A 24,915-nucleotide genomic window follows, 5' to 3' on the forward strand; every position below is an offset into this window, starting at 1 on the left:
TCTGAACTCGTGCTGGTGGTTGACGCAGGCTTGCAGCTCATCCAGCTTGTTGCGCAAAGAGCGCACGTTCGCCAGAACGATGGACGGGAGCGCTCGTTGTTTGTGAGTCTCCCGTCTGAGTCTAGCTCTCACACCGCCCTTCTTTAATCCCCTCCTGGTTTTGCTGGGTTTACGGTTTGCGTTCTGATGGTGTGTTATGGAGTCTCCACGAAGTATTTCCATCGGAAAGTAGTCCGTAGGAGCAGAGACGAAAAGTAGAAGTCCGGGCTGCGGCCGCAGCTGTATGAGAGAGTCACTCGTGGAGCTGAGCCATTGGGCCATGTCGGAGCGCAAAGTCCGAAAGTCCACGAGAAAGAGAGAAGAAAGAAAAAAAGTAAAGGATAAAAAGGGGTAAAAAGTGCCGAGTACTCAGCGATAAGAAAACGACGGAAAAAAAAGGCATTTACTTGAAGAAAAAATTTAAAAAGAACACAATAACTGCTCAGCTGACTGACCGGTCGACCGCACGAGCAGCGACCCGGAACCAAAGAGCGACCACCCCCATGCCACGGGTTCAGAGACGGTCCTGGTCTGGGGCCCCGTTGGGTCTGAGGTCTGGGGTGCCAGTTTCCTCTTCCTGTTGGTCTTGGCCTTCAAACCCTCTACCTCTTCTAGGATACAATCTTCTTCATTAATCACTTCTTCTCCTTCATCATTTAACACACATTTTTGTCCTGGTATCGTAGGTTTCCAGGTTCTAGTTCTTCTTTTAAATGCAGGGCTCCATTGAGCAGAGGGAGAGTGAGGCAGACAAGTTCTGCTCTCTTTTAGGAAGCTTAGACAGTTCACTAAGTGACGGAACAGGACTTTGGAGATCATCATTGGCAACAGCAGCTGCTCAAGCAGAGGTGGAGGACTGAGTAGGTTTTCTACTGGGAGTCTGCTGCTGTAACTGGTAAAAGGTGTTCTCCTACAAGTCTATATGATCAGTGGAGTCGTTGCATCGAGTCTATAACCTCAGGTGTTTAGGATCCCATCCTCGTCGCCATTGATTGTGGTCAAGTGGCCTGGTGTGGGGGGGTCGTCTGGCGGAGCAGTGAATAGAAAGGAGGCGGTGGTCTCTTTCTCAAACCTTACACACTTTATTCATGCATGAGAGAGAAGTTACAGCACTCATAGACCATCAGAAGTTCTCTGATGTTTCTGAGGAACAGTTAGGTATTTATCACCGTGGGGAGGGGACATACAGATTGGAGGTAGAGTCATGTCACATCCAAGAATTCTCAAAATCTCAAAATAGGCGCCCAGGTTGAGGTCAAATAGTTCCGATTATTCAAATTAACATATGCAAACATCAATCTGCCAACCACAAAGTAAGTTTACAACTTTGAAACCTGGAGCATGAGGGTACACACTTCAGCTCCTGTGGTTTGACCCAAATATATTTTAACGTCCATGAATAAACATCCTATTCTGCATGAATAGCACTTTTACATCATGAGCAAACATTCTCTCAGGTTTTAATCGTCTCAGCTGTGACGCTCTTCCACATTCTGCCTGACGTTTGCAGAGAAACATAGAAACCAACAGGTCATCTTCAGCTCCACAAATCCTGAGTGTCATATATTTTCATGAGCTCTTTTCTTGATAACTCATCTGTAGGCCAGGGAGCTGTTCATTCCTCTGAGTTGGAAGCTCCTGGGTCCAGAGCTCTCTTCACTGACACCCCATTACTGGCCACTGCTTCCTCCTCATCCATCGTCACTTTGATTTTCAGCAGCCAACATCTCTTCCTTTCACCTCTAAAAACTCGTGCACGCGCGCGCGCACACACACACACACACACACACACACAGACTCTACGAATGATCACATCCCATTTTTCTCTTAGTTCAATTTCAGTTTATTTTTGCATTTTTTGTGAAATGAATTCTTTAGTTGGACTTCAACATGCAACTCTCACTCTGGTTACGGCTTCAGAGCGACATTGTGACAAATGGCTTATTTCAAGGGTGTGTTCTCATGTGTGTTTTCAGGTATCTCTTATGTAAGAATCTTCTGCCACATACCGAGCAGGGGAATGGTTTCTCCCCAGTGTGTGTTCTCATGTGACTTTTCAGATCCCCCTTTTTGGTAAATCTTGTGCCACAAACTGAGCAGGGGAATGGTTTCTCCCCAGTGTGTGTTCTCATGTGTCTTTTCAGATCCCCCTTTCTGGAAAATCTTTTGCTACAAACTGAGCAGGGGTATGGTTTCTCCCTTGTGTGCGTTCTCATGTGTCTTGTTTGTTGTCCTTTTTCTGAGAACCTTTTGCCACAGACAGGGCAGGGGACTGGTTTCTCCCCAGTGTGAATGTACATGTGTGTTTTCAGATGTCCCTTAAGTGAGAATGTTTTGCCACAGATACAACAGGAAAATGGTTTCTCCCCAGTATGTGTTCTCATGTGACATTTCAGATATGCCTTTTCTGAAAATCTTTTGTCACAAACTGAGCATGAGAACGGTTTCTCCCCAGTGTGTGTTCCCATGTGTTTATCCAACCTACTTTTGTAACTATAACCTTTAGTGAATGTTGAGCACCTAAAGGGACGCTCATTCTTACTGACTTCATTCTCAGCTTCAGAAGAGTCTGACATCTGGTCTTCAGTCTGGGGTTGTACAAGTGGATCTGGATCTACCTTGCTGGCTGGTTCTGGTTCTGGTCCTCCACTCTCTTCTCCATCAGCTTTTGTTTTCAGAGGATGAACTGGGCTGCTGCTCAGAGACTCTTCTTTCAAGTTCTCCTCAGTTAGACTCTGATGAAGCTGTGGGAACTGAGGTTTCTCTTCGTCCCCTTCACTCTTCACAGGGACCAGAGTGAAGGGGAACGTGGTGATATCAGCCTCCTCCTGCCCTTGAAGCTGCGCTCCCTCCTCACTGGTCCAGAGCTCCTCCCACTCCTCTTTAATGTGGGGGGCTCTGGGTCCTGCAGCTCAGTGGGAACCTCTTCTTTAATCACCAGCAGCTGCTCCACATCTGCAGGACACAAACAGCAACATCAGAAATCTCTTCATTTGACTCTGAAACAGCGGAGCAACAGACAGAAACAGAAATCAACTAAGATCTGTTATCACGTAACTTCAAACTGAACATACTTGAATGACTGCAGATGTGCATGATGGTGTCTCATTGACTATTAAAAGTAGGGCTGCATTTCAAAATAAGAGAATATTAATAAAACTGTACATGTTCAAATAAAGTGCTCCATTTCAGAAAAATAACACAAAGGAGCCAAAGCTTGAGTTTCTCTTGTCCTGTCTCACATCTTGACTCAGTCTCAATCTCACAGAGAGGAAATCCCTCAACAGGTGAACCCTTGACTCCCTTCCCCTCTTGTGTTCTGCTCCTCCACTTCTTTGCTCACTGACAGAATTGAGCTGACAGGATTTTAAACCTGGGCCTGAATGGAGTGGAGGGGCTCATTAGTGAGCCTGGAACGATCCTTAGTTTGATTAAGAGGAGAAGAAACCTGCCTGCAGTGGTTATGAGGAGCCAAACAGGACCAAACACAAAGATAAGATTTTTTGAGGCGGTGTCATAAACAGACAGACATCGCTATCGGTTGATGCTGCTGGGAGCGACACAACACCGGTTCTCCTGGTCAGTGTGGGGGGACTCACCTGCTCTGTCCAGCCTGACTCGGGGCTTCAGCACGGCATCGAGCAGCAACCTCTGCCGGCGGTTCTCCCGCTCGTACTCCGCCACGGTTTCCTCCAGCAGAGCCACGATCTGCTCCGCGGCCGCCGCCAGCCGCTCGGTGAGCAGCGCTCTCAGCACCGGGACTCCAGCCGCTGAGTCTCCTTCTCCCAGCTGCAGCAGTAAGTCTTCAGCGGCGGCGAGGATCCGCTCCTGGACCGACACCCGCAGCAGCTGCGTGGCGCACATGTTGAGGTTCTACCGGCGCCACTCAGCCTTCAGGAGACAAAGACCGAGGCCTTCCGCTTCTTTTCTTCTTCTTCTTCTTCAAAACGAGCAGAGTCCAAGCTCTGTTCTCTGTGCCACTCCAGACTCGCTAACGTTTCCTTAACTCGCTAACCTGGTAGCAGCGGTAGTGATGAGTGGAGTGATCCAGGATTTCGTTTTGAAAAACGCATATTGATGACGTATTTACTGACGTCCAAAGCATTGCCGACCGGCAGTGACCACGTGACTGATTCAAGCCCTGGTTCTCTGGCTTGGCGTGAGATTCAAGACCACTAAAGCCTGATTTATGCTTCTGCGTCGCGTCGACGCAAACCCCAACAAAATTCTGCCTCCGTGTCGCGTCGACGCGTGGTGACGTCAACGTCGAGGACTGTGATTGGTCCGCTGGTCCGCTGGTCCGCTGGAATTGGACGGATTTCAGCGGCACACAACAACGTATCCGATACACCTCATTGGAAACCTGGTGGTCGAAGACTAAGAAACACCAGTCACCATGAAGAAAGGAACTTTTAGCTGAGGACTCATGTTCTTTTCTGCAGGTTGAATGTCGCATTTGTTGGACAGAAGCGTCTCATCTCAACAAAAGCACCTCTTCAGTGTTGAGGCATGATGGGGCCAGGCATGAGAATGAAGTCCCAGATCCACCAGGATGAACTCAGGTATACAGCCACTCTCCAACTGACTCACAGTTGGAGAGTCCAGCTGCCATGTGGACATCTGTGGACATGGAGGCTCCCTTGGCTCTGACCTGTCACTGCATTCGTCAGAATGAATGTGTTGGGAGTGCAAGACTTTCCACAAAGTCACCCTGCTGACAGTTTGGCCCCAGTCCAAAGAGGCATGATGGAGGACTGGGCCATCACCAACAAAGTCAAGTGTCTTGTGAGCGACGCAGCACCAAACATGACAGCATCCACTAGACAGCTCCAAATTCACCACTCAGTCTGCACTGCACATCGTCTGAATCTAGGAGTCAGAAAATCCTGTGATCAGATCCCCCACTTCCATCATCAGACACAAAGCCAGGAACACTGTCACATCCTTCAGATCAGCACTACAGCCAAGGAGAAGCTGGCTCAGGTGCAGCAACAGATGGGAGGGCCAACCCTGAAACTCATCAGTGAGGTGCCAACACGCTGGAACAGCACACACAGCTGTCAGGGCTGCATGATGAGAGGGAACCAGTGTGGGAACCTCTGGCCTCTCTAAGACAGATTTGACTCCACTGACAGCTGAGGAGTTCACCACCATAGGAGAAGCACTTCTAGTAAACAGAGGTCATTCTAGTAGCCTGGTCCCTCTGTGGTTGAGCTATAATTTTAGGAAATATGCTCATTATTCAATGGTGACATCTCTCTGCTGAATAATGTAGAACTGAACGGATCCACTGGACCTTCTTTTTCCAAACAGCAGCATGCAGCAGCTGTCCTGAGTGGAAAACTGCACATTTCTGTTGGTGAGAGTGAATCAAGTGATGGACTTTGTCTCTCAACAGAAGCTGTGTGGAAAAACCCTGCAGCTACGAGCGCTTCAGATTCTGAGAGTGATTCTTACGCCATTGGCTGGTTTAACCTGGCGTCTGACCGTGGAGGTGGCCGAGAGGAGCGTGACATGGCTGCACAGGTAAATCAACTAAAGCAGCGTTAGTCTTTGGCAGCAGGCCAGGCCGACAAATGCTAATGTCTCTGACTGACTGACTGATGAAGTTGGACCATTGGTCAGCCACAATGATGCATGACCACAAATAGTGGCCTGGGTCTTTATGAAGCTCACATGACAGTCAGCATCATTTTGATGTCATGAACAATTCTTCCTACATTACTGTCAGCATCATTTTGAGGTTTTTAGCAACTCTCACCACATCACTGTAGCATCATTTCTTAGGTGAGTAGCACCTCTCATTACATCACTGTAGCATCATTTCTTAGGTTCGTAGCAACTCTCATTACATCACTGGAGCATCATTTCGTAGGTAAGAGCAACTCTCATGACTTCACTGTGGCATCATTTTTTAGGTTAGGAGCAACTCTCATTACATCACTTTAGCATCATTTTGAGGTTTCAAGCAACTCTCACTTCATGACTGTCAGCATCATTTTGATGTTTTTAGCAACTCTCACTACATCACTGTAGCATCGTTTCTTAGGTTAGTAGCAACTCTCATTACATCACTGGAGCATCATTTTGAGATTAGTAGCAACTCTCATTACATCACTGTAGCATCATTTCTTAGGTTCGTAGCAACTCACTACATTACTGACAGTATCATTTTGAGGTTTTGAGCAACTCTCACTACATCACTGTCGCATCATTTCTTAGGTTAGTAGCAACTCTCATTACATAATTTTAGCATCATTTTGAGATTAGTAGCAACTCTCATTACATCACTTAAGCATCATTTTGAGATGAGTAGCAAGTCTCACCACATCACTGGAGCATCATTTCTTAGGTTAGTAGCAACTCTCATTACATCATTTTAGCATAAATTTGCGGTTCGTAGCAACTCTTACTACATCACTGTAGTATCATTTTGAGGTTATTAGCAACTCTCACTACATCACTGTCGCATCATTTTGAGGTTAATAGCAACTCTCACTACATCACTGTCAGCATCATTTTGAGTTCATCAGTAACTCTTACTTCATGAATGTAGCATTATTTGAGGTTATGAGCAATTCTTACTACATCATTATACCACTATTTTGAGGATAGCAACAACTCTCACTACATTACTGACAGCATCATTTTGAGGTTTTTAGCAACTCTCATGACATCACTGTAGCATTATTTCTTAGGTCCGTAGCAACTCTCACTACATCACTGTCAGCATCATTTTGAGCATAGTAGCAATGCTCACCACAACACTGTAGCATCATTTCTTAGGTTAGTAGCAAATCTCATTACATCACTTTAGCATCATTTCTTAGGTTAGTAGAAACTCTCACTACATCACTGCAGCATAATTTTTAGATGAGTAGCAACTCTCACGACATCACTGTAGCATCATTTTGAGGTTCGTAGCAACTCACGACATCACTGTAGCATAATTTTGAGGTGCGTAGCAACTCACGACATCACTGTAAGCATCATTTTGAGATTAGTAGCAACTCTCACCACATCACTGTAGCATCATTTCTTTGGTGAGTAGCAACTCTCATTGCATCACTGTAGCATCATTTCTTAGGTTCGTAGCAACTCTCATTACATCACTGGAGCATCATTTCGTAGGTGAGTAGCAACTCTCACCACATCACTGCAGCATCATTTATTAGGTGAGTAGCAACTCTCATTACATCACTGTAGCATCATTTCTAAGGTGAGTAGCCACTCTCATTACATCACTGTAGCATCATTTCTTAGGTTCGTAGCATGTCTCACCACATCACTGGAGCATCATTTCTTAGGTTCGTAGCAACTCTCATTACATCACTGTATCATCATTTCTTAGGTTAGTAGCAACTCTCATTACATCACTGTAGCATCATTTCTTAGGTTAGTAGCAACTCTCACTACATCACTGTGGCATCACTTTGAGATGAGTAGCAAGTCTCACTACATTACTGAAAGCATCATTCTGAGGTTTTTAGCAACTCTCACTACATCACTGTGGCATCATTTTTTAGGTTAGTAGCAACTCTCATTACATCACTGGAGCATCATTTTGAGATGAGTAGCAACTCTCATTACATCACTGTAGCATCATTTCTTAGGTTCGCAGCAACTCACTACATTACTGACAGCATCATTTGAGGTTTTTAGCAACTCTCACTACATCACTGTCACATCATTTCTTAGGTTAGTAGCAACTCTCATTACATCATTTTAGCATCATTTTGAGATTAGTAGCAACTCTCATTACATCACTTAAGCATCATTTTGAGATGAGTAGCAATGCTCACCACAACACTGTGGCATCATTTCTTAGGTTAGTAGCAACTCTCATTACATCACTTCAGCATCATTTCTTAGGTTAGTAGAAACTCTCACTACATCACTGCAGCATAATTTTTAGATGAGTAGCAACTCTCACGACATCACTGTAGCATCATTTTGAGGTTCGTAGCAACTCACGACATCACTGTAGCATCATTTTGAGGTTCGTAGCAACTCACGACATCACTGTAGCATCATTTTGAGGTTCGTAGCAACTCACGACATCACTGTAAGCATCATTTTGAGATTAGTAGCAACTCTCACCACATCACTGTCGCATCATTTCTTAGGTTAGTAGCAACTCTCACTACATCACTGTGGCATCATTTTGAGATGAGTAGCAAGTCTCACTACATTACTGAAAGCATCATTCTGAGGTTTTTAGCAACTCTCACTACATCACTGTAGCATCATTTCTTAGGTTAGTAGCAACTCTGATTACATCACTTTCGCATCATTTTGAAATTAGTAGCAACTCTCACTACATCACTGTAGCATCATTTCTGAGGTTAGTAGCAACTGTAATTACATCAATGTAGCATCATTTTGAGGTTCGTAGCAACTCTCACCACATCACTGTAGCATTGTTTCAAGAATGGGAGCAACTCTCACTACATAACTGTAGCATCATTTTGAGGTTTTTAGCAAATCTCACAACATTACTGTCGTATCATTTCGTAGGTTAGTAGCAACTCTTACTACATCACTTTGGCCTCTTTTTGAGATGAGTAGCAGCTCTCACTACATTACTGACAGCATCATTTTGAGGTTTTTAGCAACTCTCACGACATCACTGTTGCATGATTTCTTAGGTTAGTAGCAACTCTCATTGCAACACTTTGGCATCATTTAGACATTAGTACCAACTCCCACTACATCACTTTAGCATCATTTTGAGGTTCGTAGCAACTCTCATTACATCATTTTAGCATCATTTTGAGATTAGTAGCAACTCTCATTACATCACTTAAGCATCATTTTGAGATGAGTAGCAATGCTCACCACAACACTGTGGCATCATTTCTTAGGTTAGTAGCAACTCTCATTACATCACTTCAGCATCATTTCTTAGGTTAGTAGAAACTCTCACTACATCACTGCAGCATAATTTTTAGATGAGTAGCAACTCTCACGACATCACTGTAGCATCATTTTGAGGTTCGTAGCAACTCACGACATCACTGTAGCATCATTTTGAGGTTCGTAGCAACTCACGACATCACTGTAGCATCATTTTGAGGTTCGTAGCAACTCACGACATCACTGTAAGCATCATTTTGAGATTAGTAGCAACTCTCACCACATCACTGTCGCATCATTTCTTAGGTTAGTAGCAACTCTCACTACATCACTGTGGCATCATTTTGAGATGAGTAGCAAGTCTCACTACATTACTGAAAGCATCATTCTGAGGTTTTTAGCAACTCTCACTACATCACTGTAGCATCATTTCTTAGGTTAGTAGCAACTCTGATTACATCACTTTCGCATCATTTTGAAATTAGTAGCAACTCTCACTACATCACTGTAGCATCATTTCTGAGGTTAGTAGCAACTGTAATTACATCAATGTAGCATCATTTTGAGGTTCGTAGCAACTCTCACCACATCACTGTAGCATTGTTTCAAGAATGGGAGCAACTCTCACTACATAACTGTAGCATCATTTTGAGGTTTTTAGCAAATCTCACAACATTACTGTCGTATCATTTCGTAGGTTAGTAGCAACTCTTACTACATCACTTTGGCCTCTTTTTGAGATGAGTAGCAGCTCTCACTACATTACTGACAGCATCATTTTGAGGTTTTTAGCAACTCTCACGACATCACTGTTGCATGATTTCTTAGGTTAGTAGCAACTCTCATTGCAACACTTTGGCATCATTTAGACATTAGTACCAACTCCCACTACATCACTTTAGCATCATTTTGAGGTTCGTAGCAACTCTCACGACATCACTGTAGCATCGTTTGAAGGATAGGAGCAACTCTCACGACATGACTGTAGCATCATTTTGAGATTTTAAGCAAGTCTCACTACATTAATGTCAGTATCATTGTCAGGTTTTTTGCAACTCTCACCACATCACTGTAGCATCATTTCTTAGGTTAGTAGCAACTCTCACTACATTACTGGCAGCATCTTTTTGAGGTTCGTAAAAACTCTCAATACATCACTGTAGCATCATTTTTTAGGATAGGAGCAACTCTCACTGCATCACTGTAGCTTTATTTTGAGGATATTAGCAACTCTCAAAACATAACTGTAGCATTGTTTTGAGGTTTGTAGCAACTCTAACCACATCAATGTCAGCATCGTTTTGAGGTAAGCAGAAACTCTCACCACATCACTGGAGCATCATTTCTTAGGTTAATAGCAATTCTTATTACATCACTTTAGCATTATTTTGAGTTGAGTCGCAACTCTCACTACATCACTGTAGCATCATTTCTTAGGTTAATCGCAACTCTCAATACATCACTGTAGCATCATTTTGAGGATAGGAGCAACTCTCACTGCATCGCTGTAGCTTTATTTTGAGGATAGTAGCAACTCTCAAAACATAATTGAAGCATCGTTTTGAGGTTTTTAGCAACTCTAACCACATCAATGTCAGCATCGTTTTGAGGTAAGCAGAAACTCTCACCACATCACTGGAGCATCATTTCTTAGGTTAAGAGCAATTCTTATTCCATCACTTTAGCATTATTTTGAATTGAGTCGCAACTCTCACTACATCACTGCAGCATCATTTTGAGGATAGGAGAAACTCTCACCACATCACTGTAGCATCATTTTGAGGTTAGTAGTAACTCTCACTACATTACTGTCAGCATCATTTTGAGGTGAGTTGCAACTCTCACTACATCACTGTAGCATCAGCTTAAGATTTTAAGCAACTCTCACTACATCACTGTGGCATCATTGTTAGATTCGTAGCAGCTCTCACGACATCACTGTGGCATCATTTTGGGGTTTTTAGCGACTCTCACTAATACACTGTCGCATCATTTTAATTTTCGTAGCAACTCTCACCAAATCACTGGAGCATCATTTCTTAGGTTAGGAGCAACTCTCACTACATTACTGTAGCATCATTTTGAGGTTTTTAGCGACTCTCACTACAACACTGTAGCATCATTTTAATTTTCGTAGCAACTCTCACTACATCACTGTCAGCATCATTTTGAGGTTAGTAGCAACCCTCACTAAATGACTGTAGCATCATTTTAAGGATAGTAGAAACTCTCACTACATCACTGTCGCATCATTTTGAGGTTAGTAGCAACCCTCACTAAATGACTGTAGCATCATTTTAAGGATAGTAGAAACTCTCACTACATTAGTGGAGGGTCATTTCTTTTGTTTTTTCATTTTTTGGGGGGGGAGAATCATTTCTTAGGTTAGTAGCAACTCTCACTACATCACTTCAGCATCATTTGAGATTAGTAGCAACTCTCACTACATTACTATAGCATCAGTTTGAGGTTTTAAGCAACTCTCACTACATCACCGTCAGCATCATTTTGAGGTTTTTAGCGACACTCACTACATAACTGTAGCATCATTTTTAGTATCATAGCAACTCTCACGACATGACTGTCAGCATCATTTTGAGATTTTTTCACAACTCTCACCACATCACTGCAGCATCATTTATAGATCAGTAGCAACTCTCCCTACATTTCTGTCACATCATTTTGAGATGAGTAGCAACTCTCACTACATCACTGTCAGCATTATTTTGAGATTAGTTGAAACTCTCACAACATTTCTGAAGCATCAGTTTGAGGTTTTAAGCAACTCTCACTACATCACTGTAGCATCATTTTGAGGTTTTAAGCAACTCTCACTACATCACTGTAGCATCATTTTGAGGTTTTAGCAACTCTCATTACATCACTGTAGCATTATTTTAAGGTTTTAGCAACTCTTACTACATTACTGTCAGTATCATTTTGAGGGTTGTAGCTACTCTTAAAATATTACTGTCGCATAATTTTTAGATTAGTAGCAACTCTCACTACATCACTCTAGCTTTATTTTGAGGTAAGCAGAAACTCTCACTACATTCCTGTCAGCATCATTTTGAGGATAGTAGCAATTCTTATTACATCACTGTTGCATCTTTTTGAGTTGAGTCGCAACTCTCACTACATCACTGTAGCATCATTTTGAGGTTTTTAGCAACTCTCACTACATGACTGTAGTATCATTTTGAAGTTTGTCGCAAGTCTCACCACATGACTGTAGCATCATTTTGAGGTATTAAGCAACCCTCACTACATTACTGTTTGCATCATTTTGAGGTTTTTATCAACTCTGACGACATCACTGTAGCATCATTTTGAGGTTCGTCACAACTCACTACATCAGTGGAGCATCATTTCTTAGCTTAATAGAAGTTCTTATTACCTCACTGTAGCATCATTTTGAGGTTCGTAGCAACTCTCACAACATCACTGGAACATCATTTTGATACTAGAAGCAACTCTAACTACATTACTGGAGCATCATTTTTAGGTTCGTAGCAACTCTCATTACATCACTTTCAGCATCATTTTAAGGTTAGTAGCAACTCTCACCACATCACTGTCGCATCATTTCTTAGATTAGTAGCAACTCTCATTACATCACTGTCAGCATCATTTCTGAGGTTAGTAGCAACTCTCATTACATCACTGTAGCATCATTTTGAGGTTCGTAGCAACTCTCACCACATCACTGTAGCATGATTTCTTAGATTAGTAGCAACTCTCACTACACCACTGTAGTATCATTTTGTAGGTTAGTAGCAAATCTCACAACATCATTGTGGCATCGTTTTGAAGTTTGTAGCAACTCTAACCACATCGCTTGAGCATCATTTCTTAGGTTAATCGCAACTCTCAATACATCACTGTAGCATCATTTTGAGGATAGGAGCAACTCTCACTGCATCACTGTAGCATTATTTTGAGGATAGTAGAAACTCTCACCTACATTACTCTCAGCATCATTTTGAGGTTTTTAGCAACTCTCACCAAATCACTGGAGCATCATTTCTTAGGTTAGTAGCAACTCTCACTACATTACTGTAGCATCATTTTGAGGTTTTTGGCGACTCTCACTACAACACTGTAGCATCATTTTAATTTTCGTAGCAACTCTCACTACATCACTGTCAGCATCATTTTGAGGTTAGTAGCAACCCTCACTAAATGACTGTAGCATCATTTTAAGGATAGTAGAAACTCTCACTACATCACTGTAGCATCATTTTGAGGTGAGTAGCAACCCTCACTAAATGACTGTAGCATCATTTTAAGGATAGTAGAAACTCTCACTACGTTAGTGGAGGATCATTTCTTTTGTTTTTTCATTTTTTTGGGGGGGAGAATCATTTCTTAGGTTAGTAGCAACTCTCACTACATCACTTCAGCATCATTTGAGATTAGTAGCAACTCTCACTACATTACTATAGCATCAGTTTGAGGTTTTAAGCAACTCTCACTACATCACTGTCAGCATCGTTTTTAGAATAGTAGCAACTCTCACTACATCACTTCAGCATCATTTGAGATTAGGAGCAACTCTCACTACATTACTGTCAGCATCATTTTGAGGATAGTAGCAACTCTCACTACATCACTGTCAGCATCATTTTGAGGTTTTTAGCGACACTCACTACAACACTGTAGCATCATTTTTAGTATCATAGCAACTCTCACGACATGACTGTCAGCATCATTTTGAGATTTTTTCACAACTCTCACCACATCACTGTAGCATTATTTTGAGATTAGTTGAAACTCTCACAACATTTCTGAAGCATCAGTTTGAGGTTTTTAGCAAATCTTACTACATGACTGTCAGCATCATTTTGAGGTAAGGAGCAACTCTCATTACATCACTGTAGCATTATTTTAAGGTTTTTAGCAACTCTTACTACATTACTGTCAGTATCATTTTGAGGGTTGTAGCTACTCTTAAAATATTACTGTTGCATAATTTTTAGATTAGTAGCAACTCTCACTACATCACTCTAGCTTTATTTTGAGGTAAGCAGAAACTCTCACTACATTCCTGTCAGCATCATTTTGAGGATAGTAGCAATTCTTATTACATCACTGTTGCATCTTTTTGAGGTTTTTAGCAACTATTACTAAATCACTGTAGCATCATTTTTAGGTTAGTAGAAACTCTCACCACATCACTGTAGCATCGTTTTGAGGTTTTTAGCAATTCTCACTACATCACTGTGGCATCATTTTATCCTTGAGATTGGGGACCAATATTTTTAATGTCCATTTTAGGGACATGTACAGTACACAGACACACAGATTTATGAAAGTCACTTTCAGGTGCCTGAAATTCCTTTGGGGACTAAAGTCTAGAAAAGTAATTTGAACATCTGTGTGTACTTTGTTTTGTGATGATAAGATTTACACCGACCAAGTCAGCCATATTGGCACCACAATCCAATTGGCATGTCAATAAACATCACCCAATAAACCAAGGTCTTCTATCTAAATGTATTTCACTGAAACATACTGTAATGTATTGCCTCACACTTACAGCATACAAGGATGCATGGCGTGGGTGGAACTGCCTGAATCTCTTCTGCAATGGAAGTTTGGTCAACCGTGTGGAACATTCCTGCACGATCCCCTTTGAGTGTGAAAGTAGCATCAACACTGCACCACGTGGTCCACCAGCAGCTTGGATTTCTGCTCCTTGTCTTGTAGTTCCACTTGACTTCTCCAAGGGAAGAGACTGCAAATACTCAAGAACTCTGGGAAATTTGGTGGCTGTGGCCTCCTCAAATTCCACATTGATGTGGACACCAGTTCAAAGTTTGAAGTGCAGTTATCAACTCTGCACTGAAGTTGTTTCGTTAAAGGATAAATGATTTCCATTGTCCAATGATTTTTTTACATTCCAATCCTCTAAAGTGATGGACTGATACTGTCAATATGCAGAAATTCTCTATTGTTCAAAGTACAGATTCTGTGTTTATACATTGTTATAGTTTTTATACTTGGAGAAACCAGAATCTAACAGGAAATCACTGTAGAAAGTTAGCTCAGTTTCATAAAGTAACAACTCAATAGCTTCAGTTGACAGTGATTGACCTTAAACTTGGCTATTTTGATGCACTATGCTTGCTTTTCCACTGTCAAATGAACTTTTTTAATGGGAAATTCCTGCTCATAGACTGGTTTGTTTCATAAATGAAACAGTAAGTGCCCTGAACTTAGAGAAGAACCTGAAAGGTCCTTGTTCTTCATGTGTTTTTACGTGATGGGCCTGTTTTCCTGTAGTTGAATGCACATTTATCAACAATTAAAGGGCACCTAGAATGAAAATCATTGTTGTTGTGTGTTTGGTGTTTCTTCAACGTCCCCCAGCTGTGGGGAACACACACCAAGTGTGAGGCAGTGTCATAACCTCTGTTTGAAGTAGCTCCCCTTTTTTGAATCGCCGTGGGAAAATGGGCCAATGCGATTTTGGCTGAAGTGTTACGTCACAGTTCAGTCAGTGCCCCCCCCCCCACTCACACACACTGAACCCACCCCTTTCACACACACACCCCTTTGACATATTTCGGGAGGGGGGGGCGATTATGCGAGCGAGCCGAGTGAGCGCAGCGCTCTTGTGTTGCTCGCTCACGTGACACAAACTGGAGCCTGCAGCAGCAGCACTGACTGAGCAGATTGAAGGAATGGCGTCGATAGAATTGAGACCTTTGTTTTATCTGCGCTGTCTGTCGCTAGCTGGCCTGGCCTGGCTTGAGGGGGAAGGAATCTCGCCAGCCAGGCAGGCTACCAAGGGGCCAGGCCACCGGGAAAACTCCCGGTTGTCCCGACGGCCACCCCGCCACTGCATATATGGCTGGATCCGCGAATGGGCCGTGGCTACTTGGTATCTTATCTTACGAATGTTGTTGTATGATATGGACTGTTGTCAATTGACAGTAGCAGTCACACTTAGCACTGGCGACAGTTAGCTGAGAAAGTGGGAGTGCTTTGTTTTCAGTGACAGTGAGGGCAGCCAATCACCGAGTAGTAGTTAAATGAGGTTGCCACATAAACAACGGCAACTGATCGCCGTCAACTCATGCACTTGCATAAATAATGAGGTTGCCAGATGAGGTCAGAAACGACCCCAATAGGGACAAACGAGGCATTCTAAACCCAACATGGTAACATAGCGGTTTCAGAGAGCCTTTTAGGAAGCTTCTGAGCCATCACAGACCCAACCATTTTTTGTGGGGTTACATATCACACCACAGAACAAGAATTAATACCCCTTCAACCTCTCTATGGCACCTTTAATGTACTGTAATTTAATGAGTTGGGACTGTGAAACCGTCTGTGTATTTTTACAGTTTATTCCATGTAATTTTGTGGAACAGTTCATTACTGTAATTTGACGGTATTCGTCTGGAAACTCTGCTGTCAGACCTTTTACTGTTTTTTTATAGTTTTTTTTCTTGACAGTGTACACAGAGGTCTGTTGGTTGAGCTGGGGCATTTTTACAAGCTGCTACCCGAAATGAACGCATTTCTTCATTCAAAAGACAAAACAGTCCCAGAGCTGATTGACCCAGAATGGAAATGGCACCTCGCATTTTGTGTCTGTGTCCCACAACATTGTCTGGCAGACAGTTGACCTGTCAATCACACACAGAGTCCCTTCCCCACACAGCTGAGAAACGCAGCTCTCAGCAGCTGCCTCAGTCACACAGAAGATAGACGCGTTTCCTGGTTGGCGAGTGCAGACACAACTTCTCTGAGTGCAGGATTCACTTCTCTCATTGCTGTTTGTTCACTCTTGAGGTTTTATTCCACCACCAACCTGCTTCTGTCTGGAAAGAAACAAATAACTGGAGTGCTGCACATCAACAGACTTGGAGTTTGGACACGGACGAATGAAGTTTGGCTTTTTGTTTCTTCCATCAGATCAGAGCTGATAGGAAAAACAATCAGGTGGTTTATGAAACCAGCAGTGAGCTGGACTTCAGCCCAGGTCCTCAGTCCCACTGTCAGTTCACTTCAACATGAACGAACAAAATCCAACCCTCACCTGGCCTGGAAATAAATAACAATTACATAACAACCCCTTTATTTCTCTCCTGTTCAGGTGCAGTTGGACTCCATCCATCGTCCATCGTCATCTTCCGCTTATTCCTTACTATTAAGGGTCGCGGGGGGGGGGGGCGCTGGAGCCTATCCCAGCATCTACGGGAGAGAGGTGGGGTTCACCCTGGACAGGTCGCCAGTCCCAGTTGAACTCATTCATCTCTATTTGGTAGGATTTCACTTCATGAGTTCAGAAGCATCTTCACATGAGACGCTGGTTCCTCACATTGATTGATCGTTGAATTCTGTGTTTGATGTCTGAATTCTGTATTTGATGTCTGAATTCTGTCTTTGATCTCTGGGTTCTGAGCATTGATCTCCTACTTCAGTCTTTGATCTCTGACTGATTCTAAACTCATCAAAGGATCACATCAGCATCTTGGTCCAGACTCCAGATGGTGATTTTACCAAGTTCACCACAGTCCTTGTGGCTGTCTGCTGTTGGGTCACAGCAAAGTAAGGAAACAGCCTGACGGTCCTCAGGAGGAAAATGAACAACCTCCAAAGATGGAGGTGAATCTAGACCTGCTCATGTTGGCCATCCTTGATGAACTTGGGCGGTACTCTGGTGCTGGGATGAGGTCATGGAGCTGATATGGGAGCAGTCCTGATGTTAAATGCTGTGATGAAGGACAGTGTGGAGGCAAAATGGACAAAATGAGCCAACATCAAATAAAATTGTAAACCTGTTTGAAGCCTTATTTTGTGTCTGATGGACATTTTTGAAATCACTAATGATTTTTTGACTGAACATCCTGGATCCTGTGGTGCCTAATGAGGAGACAACTTCAGTACAAAGTTGGAGAAGAGGGTTTTTGGAGGGGAGATGATTTTTGCAGTGCTACAAGTCAATAAAATGTCATCATGTTTCAAAATGTCCTCACTAAGATGGTTATTAATCCCTCATTCTCAGCTGCTACAGCCTTTAAAGAAAACCTTTGACTGGTGGATCTAACAAAGATCAGATGTTGTCTCCTCTAGAACATCAACAGCTTAACGTTGTGGGCAGGACTCCTACCTGAGCAGGGAGACCCCAATGGATTTCTAGTCCTGATAGGGAGAGGGAGCCTCCTGGGTCGCGAAGTGGGGAACCTGATAGGGAGTGGGACGATCTGCCCATTGTGGGTGATTGACAGGGCAGGTTTGATCTATGTTTTCATTTTCAAAAGTAATTTTGAATATTTGTGGAAAGTTCGCCCACCTTGAACATGTAGAAGATGTCTTCTGATAGTTAATTGACTGTTGTCACATTTAAGGATCACTTTAGCAGGTAAGATGAAGGCTACAAAGGACCAGCTGGAGATGCCAGGGATTGAACCCAGGGCCTCATACATGCGAAGCATGCACTCTACCACTGATCTACATCCCCTCTGTCAGAGTCACTGTTTAACTGGTGAATGAATTTCCAGTTGATTTTTGGAAACCTAGAAGTTCCTCAGGTGCCGTCAATCTTAAGTCACTCCTTCACTTTGTGTGTGGTTCAAAGTCAGTGGTTTCATCAGAGCTCAACAACAGAACAAGCTGAAGTCTTCTGGAGAACGAGGGCACCGATCCCACCACCTCTCACATGCTAAGCTAGCGCTCTACCATTGAGCTCCTTCCTCTGCTCAGCAACATAATAGATAATGCAGCTTGACCTTCAGGCTGCTGGGAGGTCAACACCTGAAATATTTCCAGGATTCTGTCGTGTTGGTAGAAACAGTTTGAGGGAAGAAAACCCTCAAACATGATGATGTCATTATTGAAGGCTTTACTGCTCCAAACCTTTGCTTGTTCTTCTGGGGTTGTGAGAGGTTCTGAGTGATGAATGGAAACTGAAGGTTTAGGCATCAGTTCAAAGTAGCAGGAGCTTAAGGGGACATTTCAGATTTGTTGAAGTTGAGTCCTACTGCCTTCTTGTTCATGACGATGGTGATGTCAGAGTTCTTGCTCAGAACGATCCATGCTGTTCCTCCTATTAGTTCTGGAAAGTTGGAGCAAAACGTCATGCAGGGTCACAGGGTCACGTGTTTTGTGTTATCAGCAGATTTAATCTATAGAGTGAGTGACGTGTGGTGTGTTTGTCAGGAGTTTAAAGACCAAAGTTGTTGACATACAAGAGAAGTAAACACGTCAAAGTTGCTTCATTTTAATGAGTGAAACTGAAAATTAAGAGAAGAGTGACAACAAAAATGGAGTCAAGAAGTCGTCTTCAAAACACACACACACACACTCTCACACACACACACACACACACACTCACACTTTCACAAACACACTCACACACACACACACACTCTCACAAACACACACACACACACACACTCTCTCACAAACACACACACACACACACACACACAGTCAAATAGTCATATACATGCAGTCAAATGCCAGTAAATTCTGAGTATTTTTGAATCCATTTTCATTTCACTCTTCTCTTTATGTTGCCCCCTGCTGGACAATAGTTTTATGGTTAATGTGGAAAAAAAGCAGACAATAAATATGACTATTATTGAAATGTCGGCGACTTCATTAGATCTGAAAGTTCATTGCTGCCCAAACAGACACTGATACAACAGCCTTAAAGTCTACCTCCATCAGCTAAAGATGCCCCTGGATCATAAAGCACAGCTCGACTGCTGGCTAACATGCAGGCGTGGGCCCATCACTGAAATCAGCAGTCATGAAAAACTGTGCTAGGCCTCCAGACCCAAGCTTGAAGAGGTTTGAAAACTGGACCCAGGAGAATTTTAATTGAAAACCCCTGCTCTAGAGGATCTGAGGGATGCATGACTGCCCTCTGTTTACCTGTTTAATACAGGAATATCTGAGAAGTACTGAGGACGGCAAAGGGTGCTGATTTGCCAGCAGCCCCACACAGGTCAAAGGTCACCCCCCACGGCGGACCAGTTTATTATAATCGTCACGACACCATCCGTTACAGTTGGGTTGGGTTCAGGCTCTTCAGCGCTTCTTATTTTTCCGTGAGCTCCTAGAGCTGCTGGTCCGTCTCTCCTCTTTTCTTTCTATTCTGCTTACTTTTTTGTTTCTTTGTTCTTTAACTTTAAACAGAACTTCTCCTCTCCCCCTTTTCACGGTCACAATACTGTTGACCTCCCGTGAGCCTTGAATCTCCATCCTGACCAGCAGAGAGAAGCCACCTTGTGCCTGAGAAGAGCATCACGAATCCCAGTGGGAGCCACGGTCGTTGAGGTGGAGGGTTGGTAGGCCGTCCCCCCACCAGGTCTTTGGAGAGGTTCCGTACATTGATGAGAACAATCCAGCTGAGAACGTAAGCAGGTCCTGTTGGTTGTCGTGCTGTCACAGTAACAAAGACCAGTGCTTCATCTGTTCAGGCCTCAACTCCTGTCTCACTGCCAGCTCCACCTGACTCCTCAGACTCTGCTCAACCTCCATTCAGGAGTTTTCTTTGTTTGGAGGTCACTGACCCTTCATCCTGAACACCTTCTCACCTGCTACCTTTGCCGTCCACTTGAGTCTCAGATAAATCGTACGATTCATGTCTGATCCTCCATGTGCCTTCATTGCTTTACTGGTTTTTTTACTCTGTCTTACGTGTTTCCTTGTTTGTATTAAATCCTCTTAAAATTCCAGGAAGTGTTTCAACTGGTTTTTATATTTGTATGTAAGCCTCTGACCCTCAAAGAACTCACTGATAAGCTGGAACCTGAGACTGAGCGTTTCTCATTGGACACAAATTACAACCAGCGGTGCCCTGAGTAACAACTGTGTTAGCATCCTAAAGCTACATCATCACCACCAGCTGATCAAGTCACTACTCTGTACACAAGTCACTGTAACCTAGCAAAGTTGAACCTAGAGGAAAAGTACAGTTGAAGCCAGATGCAAACAGATGTTGATGTTTACTCTGTAGTCCTGGCAGCAAGTGTCCTTGGACAAGTCACTCCAGACACTCGCAGAGCTGACAGAGATGGTTTTACACAACTCATGATGTTACTGCACTGTAGAGCAGCAAGAAGGGAGAGAGGAGGAACAACTTGATTGAATAAAACAAAGACAAACAATCAAAGAGAGTCAGAGCAGAGGGAGCGGCCCTGAGTCACAGTTAATGGTGGAGTCTGATGATCCATCATTCATCTCCTTGAAATGCTGTCAGGGAGGGAGAGCCGTCTGCTGGTGGTGGTGTTCATTCCTCAGTGGGAGCCTCTATGGTTGATATTCTACTGCCCTCTGGTGGTGAGGCAGTGGGGATGCAGGTGATCTGCTGGTCTGGTTGAACGTGAGTGGACAGAAACCTTGTTGAGGTGACTGGGAGTTCCTGACTGTGGTGAGCTGCCTTGCTTCTCCTCAGGTCTTCATGGTGGCTTTCTGCTGGACTGTTGTTGAAGGGAACATGGCATCGTATCATTTTCAGCTCTGACATCTGGACAGTGGACAGATGTGACATCATCATGGTCTCACTGCCTGCTTTGTTCATGGATCAATGGAACATTGTGTTGGAACCTTTATTGTAGAACTGCTATGAGCTGAGAGCTCAGTGTTGTTGGAACAACGCAGCTCCACATGGGACTGTTGTGATGAAGAGGTTTATATTGAGCTGAAGCTGGAGAGCAACAATCAAAATGGAGCAGCAAACATAATGTCTGGTCTCTCTCTCTTCTCTTCCCCACCTCTCTGTCTCCTCTCCTCCCTCACCTCCATCTCTCTCCAGCCCTTTTTAGACAGAAAATGTGCCAAATTTGCGGCCTGGTAGAGGCGGGAATTTGCCGTCTTGTCTGTGTGAAATGGAGGCGTAATATTCCTCTTTTTAAAAAGACACCCTTGGTGGGCATCAACACTTGATGTGATGTGCAGCTCACACAACCTCAGTCATTGACAACGCAATGACTGAGGTTGGCAGAGCGGGGCAACAACAGACTCTTGAACTGAAACGCAAGATGGAAACCATCTCGGAGCAGTTGGCCGCTCTGCGAAGAGGAGAGTGATGTTGAAGACCAGAAATTTAACTTTACAATTTGGATTGGACTGAAAGAGAAGACAGATTGGAATGTGTGCTCCTCTGCCCAAACCCACAGCTTCCTTATAGGCTGCCCAACTGTTTATCCTCCAGGAGAACTCCTTCTGCCTTGGTGACGTAAATGGCGCGTACTATCCTCCCCTCCCCCGTGTGTTCCTGACCCCTGCCTCTGCCCTCTCCACCTCCCGTGGGGTGGCAGCGCCGACCTTGTAGTCTGGCTGCAGGCCTCACTCTCACTTGTCTCCATTGGGACAACGGCCTGTTCAAGTTTAGCGTACATACACAACAAATGTATATGTGCTGTCGTTAATTCTGAAGTGTACCATTATTACGATTGACCTGTAATAATTGTGACTGTTGTGATCGCTGTATCAGGCATTTGAGTGTTGAAGTGGAACTTCCACTACTTGGGGATTAATAAAGTGGGCTGCACGGTGGTGCAGTGGTCAGCACTGTGGCCTCCCAGCAAGAAGGTTCCGGGTTCGAGTCCCGGCTCGGGCATGGGATCTTTCTGTGTGGAGTTTGCATGTTCTCCCCGTGTCTGCGTGGGTTCTCTCTGGGTACTCTGGCTTCCTCCCACAGTCCCAAAACATGCAATTGGGGACTAGGCTGATTGGATACTCTAAATTGACCGTAGGTATGAATGTGAGTGTGAATGGTTGTTCATCTCTCTATGTTGGCCCTGCAATGGACTGGCGACCTGTCCAAGGTGAACCCCACCTCTCGCCCGTTGACGCTGGGATAGGCTCCTGCGACCCTTAATGTGTAGGAATAAGTGGAAGATAATGATGGATGGATTAATAAAGTATCAATCTATCTGTCTATCTTTAGTAAATCTGATTCCTCTGTCTGTAGTAACGGGACATGAACCACAGTCATTAAACCACTGCTTCAGAAGCCTCTTCTAGACCCTGAGGTTCTAGCCAACTATGGACTGACAGCTAACCTCCCCTCCTCTCTAAAATCCTGGAGAAAGCAGCTGCTAATCAGCTGAGTGACTTCCTCCATAACAAGAGTTGATTTGAGGGTTTTAGTCTGGTTTTAGAGACAGCACTGGTAGAAATGACTGGATATTTGTGTGTAAGCTGTAACTTGAGTCCACTACTATTGACTCGAGGAGAGGTAAAATTACGCCTGTGATCTGAGGTTTGACCCACAAAAAGAAACGCGACATATGAAAAGTTTTTGATCCATAATGATTCTATCAACAACTCGCGCCAGCACTAGAATTGCAGATAACGTCAGCAGGACCAGACCCAATGGGTCCAAAACTGTGTCCAGTTGCTGGTAGCACCCTGGGTGAGCTGGGAAGGCCAAAGGTCCAAAAAAGTGAACCCCCCCTTCAAGACTGCAGCTGCATGTGCATGGACAGGAACTAGGAGGAGAGACCACATCACCAATCCAGAACAGAGTATAAAATCCTTCTCCTCACTCTTAAAGCTCCTCAAGGAAAATTCCAGCTAAAAAGGAACCTCAGGTGTGTTCTTGTGTTTTTGTTATTTCGAACGACTGCAAATGGAACCCAGTTGTGGTGCATCCTACTAATTAGCTCCCAACGCAGGTCGTGGGGGGAGCAGATAAACAGACAAATCATAACAATAACATCCACTCAAAATAGCAGAACACCTCTGTGGTGATCAAGTAGGGCCTCTACATGTAAACAAAAGCACTGAGAACTTTGAAAGAGTACAGAAAGTTTATTACATGACAGAGTTATAAGGACAGTTATCGGGTGTGTGGACAGCTGTTACACTTTAATTCACCTGTAGAAGAAGAAGACCTTCACTGTAAAAAAATTAATCCAGTGTGTGTTTCTCCCGGGTGGTCAGGGACTAACGTCAGTCCTGGTCCTGATACATCAGAAATCCAACCAATCCGTCACATAGCAACTGCATATTTGTTTCACTAGTGCCCAGCGGCACAGCATCCTGCCTGAGCCGGACCACTGTGTCTGTGTGGGTGCCTGTACTTAGCATATACTGCATGTGTACTACTACGAAAAGGTACTTCACCAGGTGCTCCTGCAGTGTCATTTTCAGCAGGCTGCCTCCCACAACCCAAAGACATGCTAGAGACATTATCTGGATACTCTTGATCAACTTTAGAGACAGGGCGGGGCAAATGGTTTCTCCCCATTGTGTGTTCTCATGTGTCTTTTGAGATTTCCATTGTCTGTATATTTTTTGCTGCAAATTGAGCAGGAGAATGGTTTCTCCCCAGTGTGCATTCTCATGTGAGATGCTAGATTTCCCTTTTGTGAACATCTATTTCCACAAACTGAGCAGGAGAATGGTTTCTCACCAGTGTGTGTTCTCATGTGTGATTTCAGATGTCCCTTTACAGAGAATCTTTTGCTACAAACTGAGCAGGGGAATGGTTTCTCCCCAGTATGTGTCCTCGTGTGTGTTTTCAGACGTTCCCTAACTGAGAAACTTTTGCCACACACTGAGCAGTGGAATGGTTTCTCCCCAGTATGTGTCCTCATGTGTGTTTTCAGACGTTCCCTAACTGAGAATCTTTTGTCACAAACTGAGCAAGGGAACGGTTTCTCCCCTGTGTGTGTTCTCGTGTGTTTTTTCAGATGTCCCTTGACTGAGAATCTTTTGCCACAAACTGAGCAAGGGAACGGTTTCTCCCCTGTGTGTGTTCTCATGTGTTTTTTCAGATGTCCCTTTACTGTGAATCTTTTGCCACAAACTGAGCAGGGGAATGGTTTCTCTCCACTGTGTGTTCTCATGTGTGTACCTAAACCACTTCTAAATCTAAAAACTTTACTGCATGTTGAGCACCTAAAAGGATGCTCATCCTCACTGACTTCTGTCTCAGATTCAGAAGAACCAAAGGTCACGTTCCTGATGATTTCTGATTCTCTTTCAGTTTTTACTTTTTGCTCTTTTGAACTGCAATGAGTCACTTCCTGTCCTGGGCTCAATTTC

At 43.7% G+C, this 24,915-nt stretch overlaps 1 protein-coding gene and 1 non-coding gene across 2 annotated transcripts; both read right to left on the reverse strand.

The window, feature by feature from the left end:
- Positions 1-1,985: 1,985 nt before the first annotated feature.
- Positions 1,986-24,716, reverse strand: LOC147272276 (uncharacterized). The gene is made up of 2 exons (XM_086202800.1): positions 24,413-24,716; positions 1,986-2,539 (listed from the first exon to the last, which is right to left on the reverse strand). The coding sequence occupies exons 1-2, from the start codon at positions 24,714-24,716 to the stop codon at positions 1,986-1,988; spliced, it is 858 nt and encodes a 285-aa protein (XP_086058926.1).
- On the reverse strand, positions 18,299-18,370 carry trnaa-cgc (transfer RNA alanine (anticodon CGC)). The gene has a single exon. It is a non-coding gene; the product is annotated as a tRNA-Ala (tRNA).
- Positions 24,717-24,915: the final 199 nt, after the last annotated feature.

Source organism: Aulostomus chinensis, chromosome 1 (genome assembly GCF_037954235.1).
Source record: "Aulostomus chinensis isolate RoL2024-O1b breed Wild chromosome 1, RoL_Achi_v1.0, whole genome shotgun sequence".
Taxonomy (NCBI): Eukaryota; Metazoa; Chordata; class Actinopteri; order Syngnathiformes; family Aulostomidae; genus Aulostomus; species Aulostomus chinensis.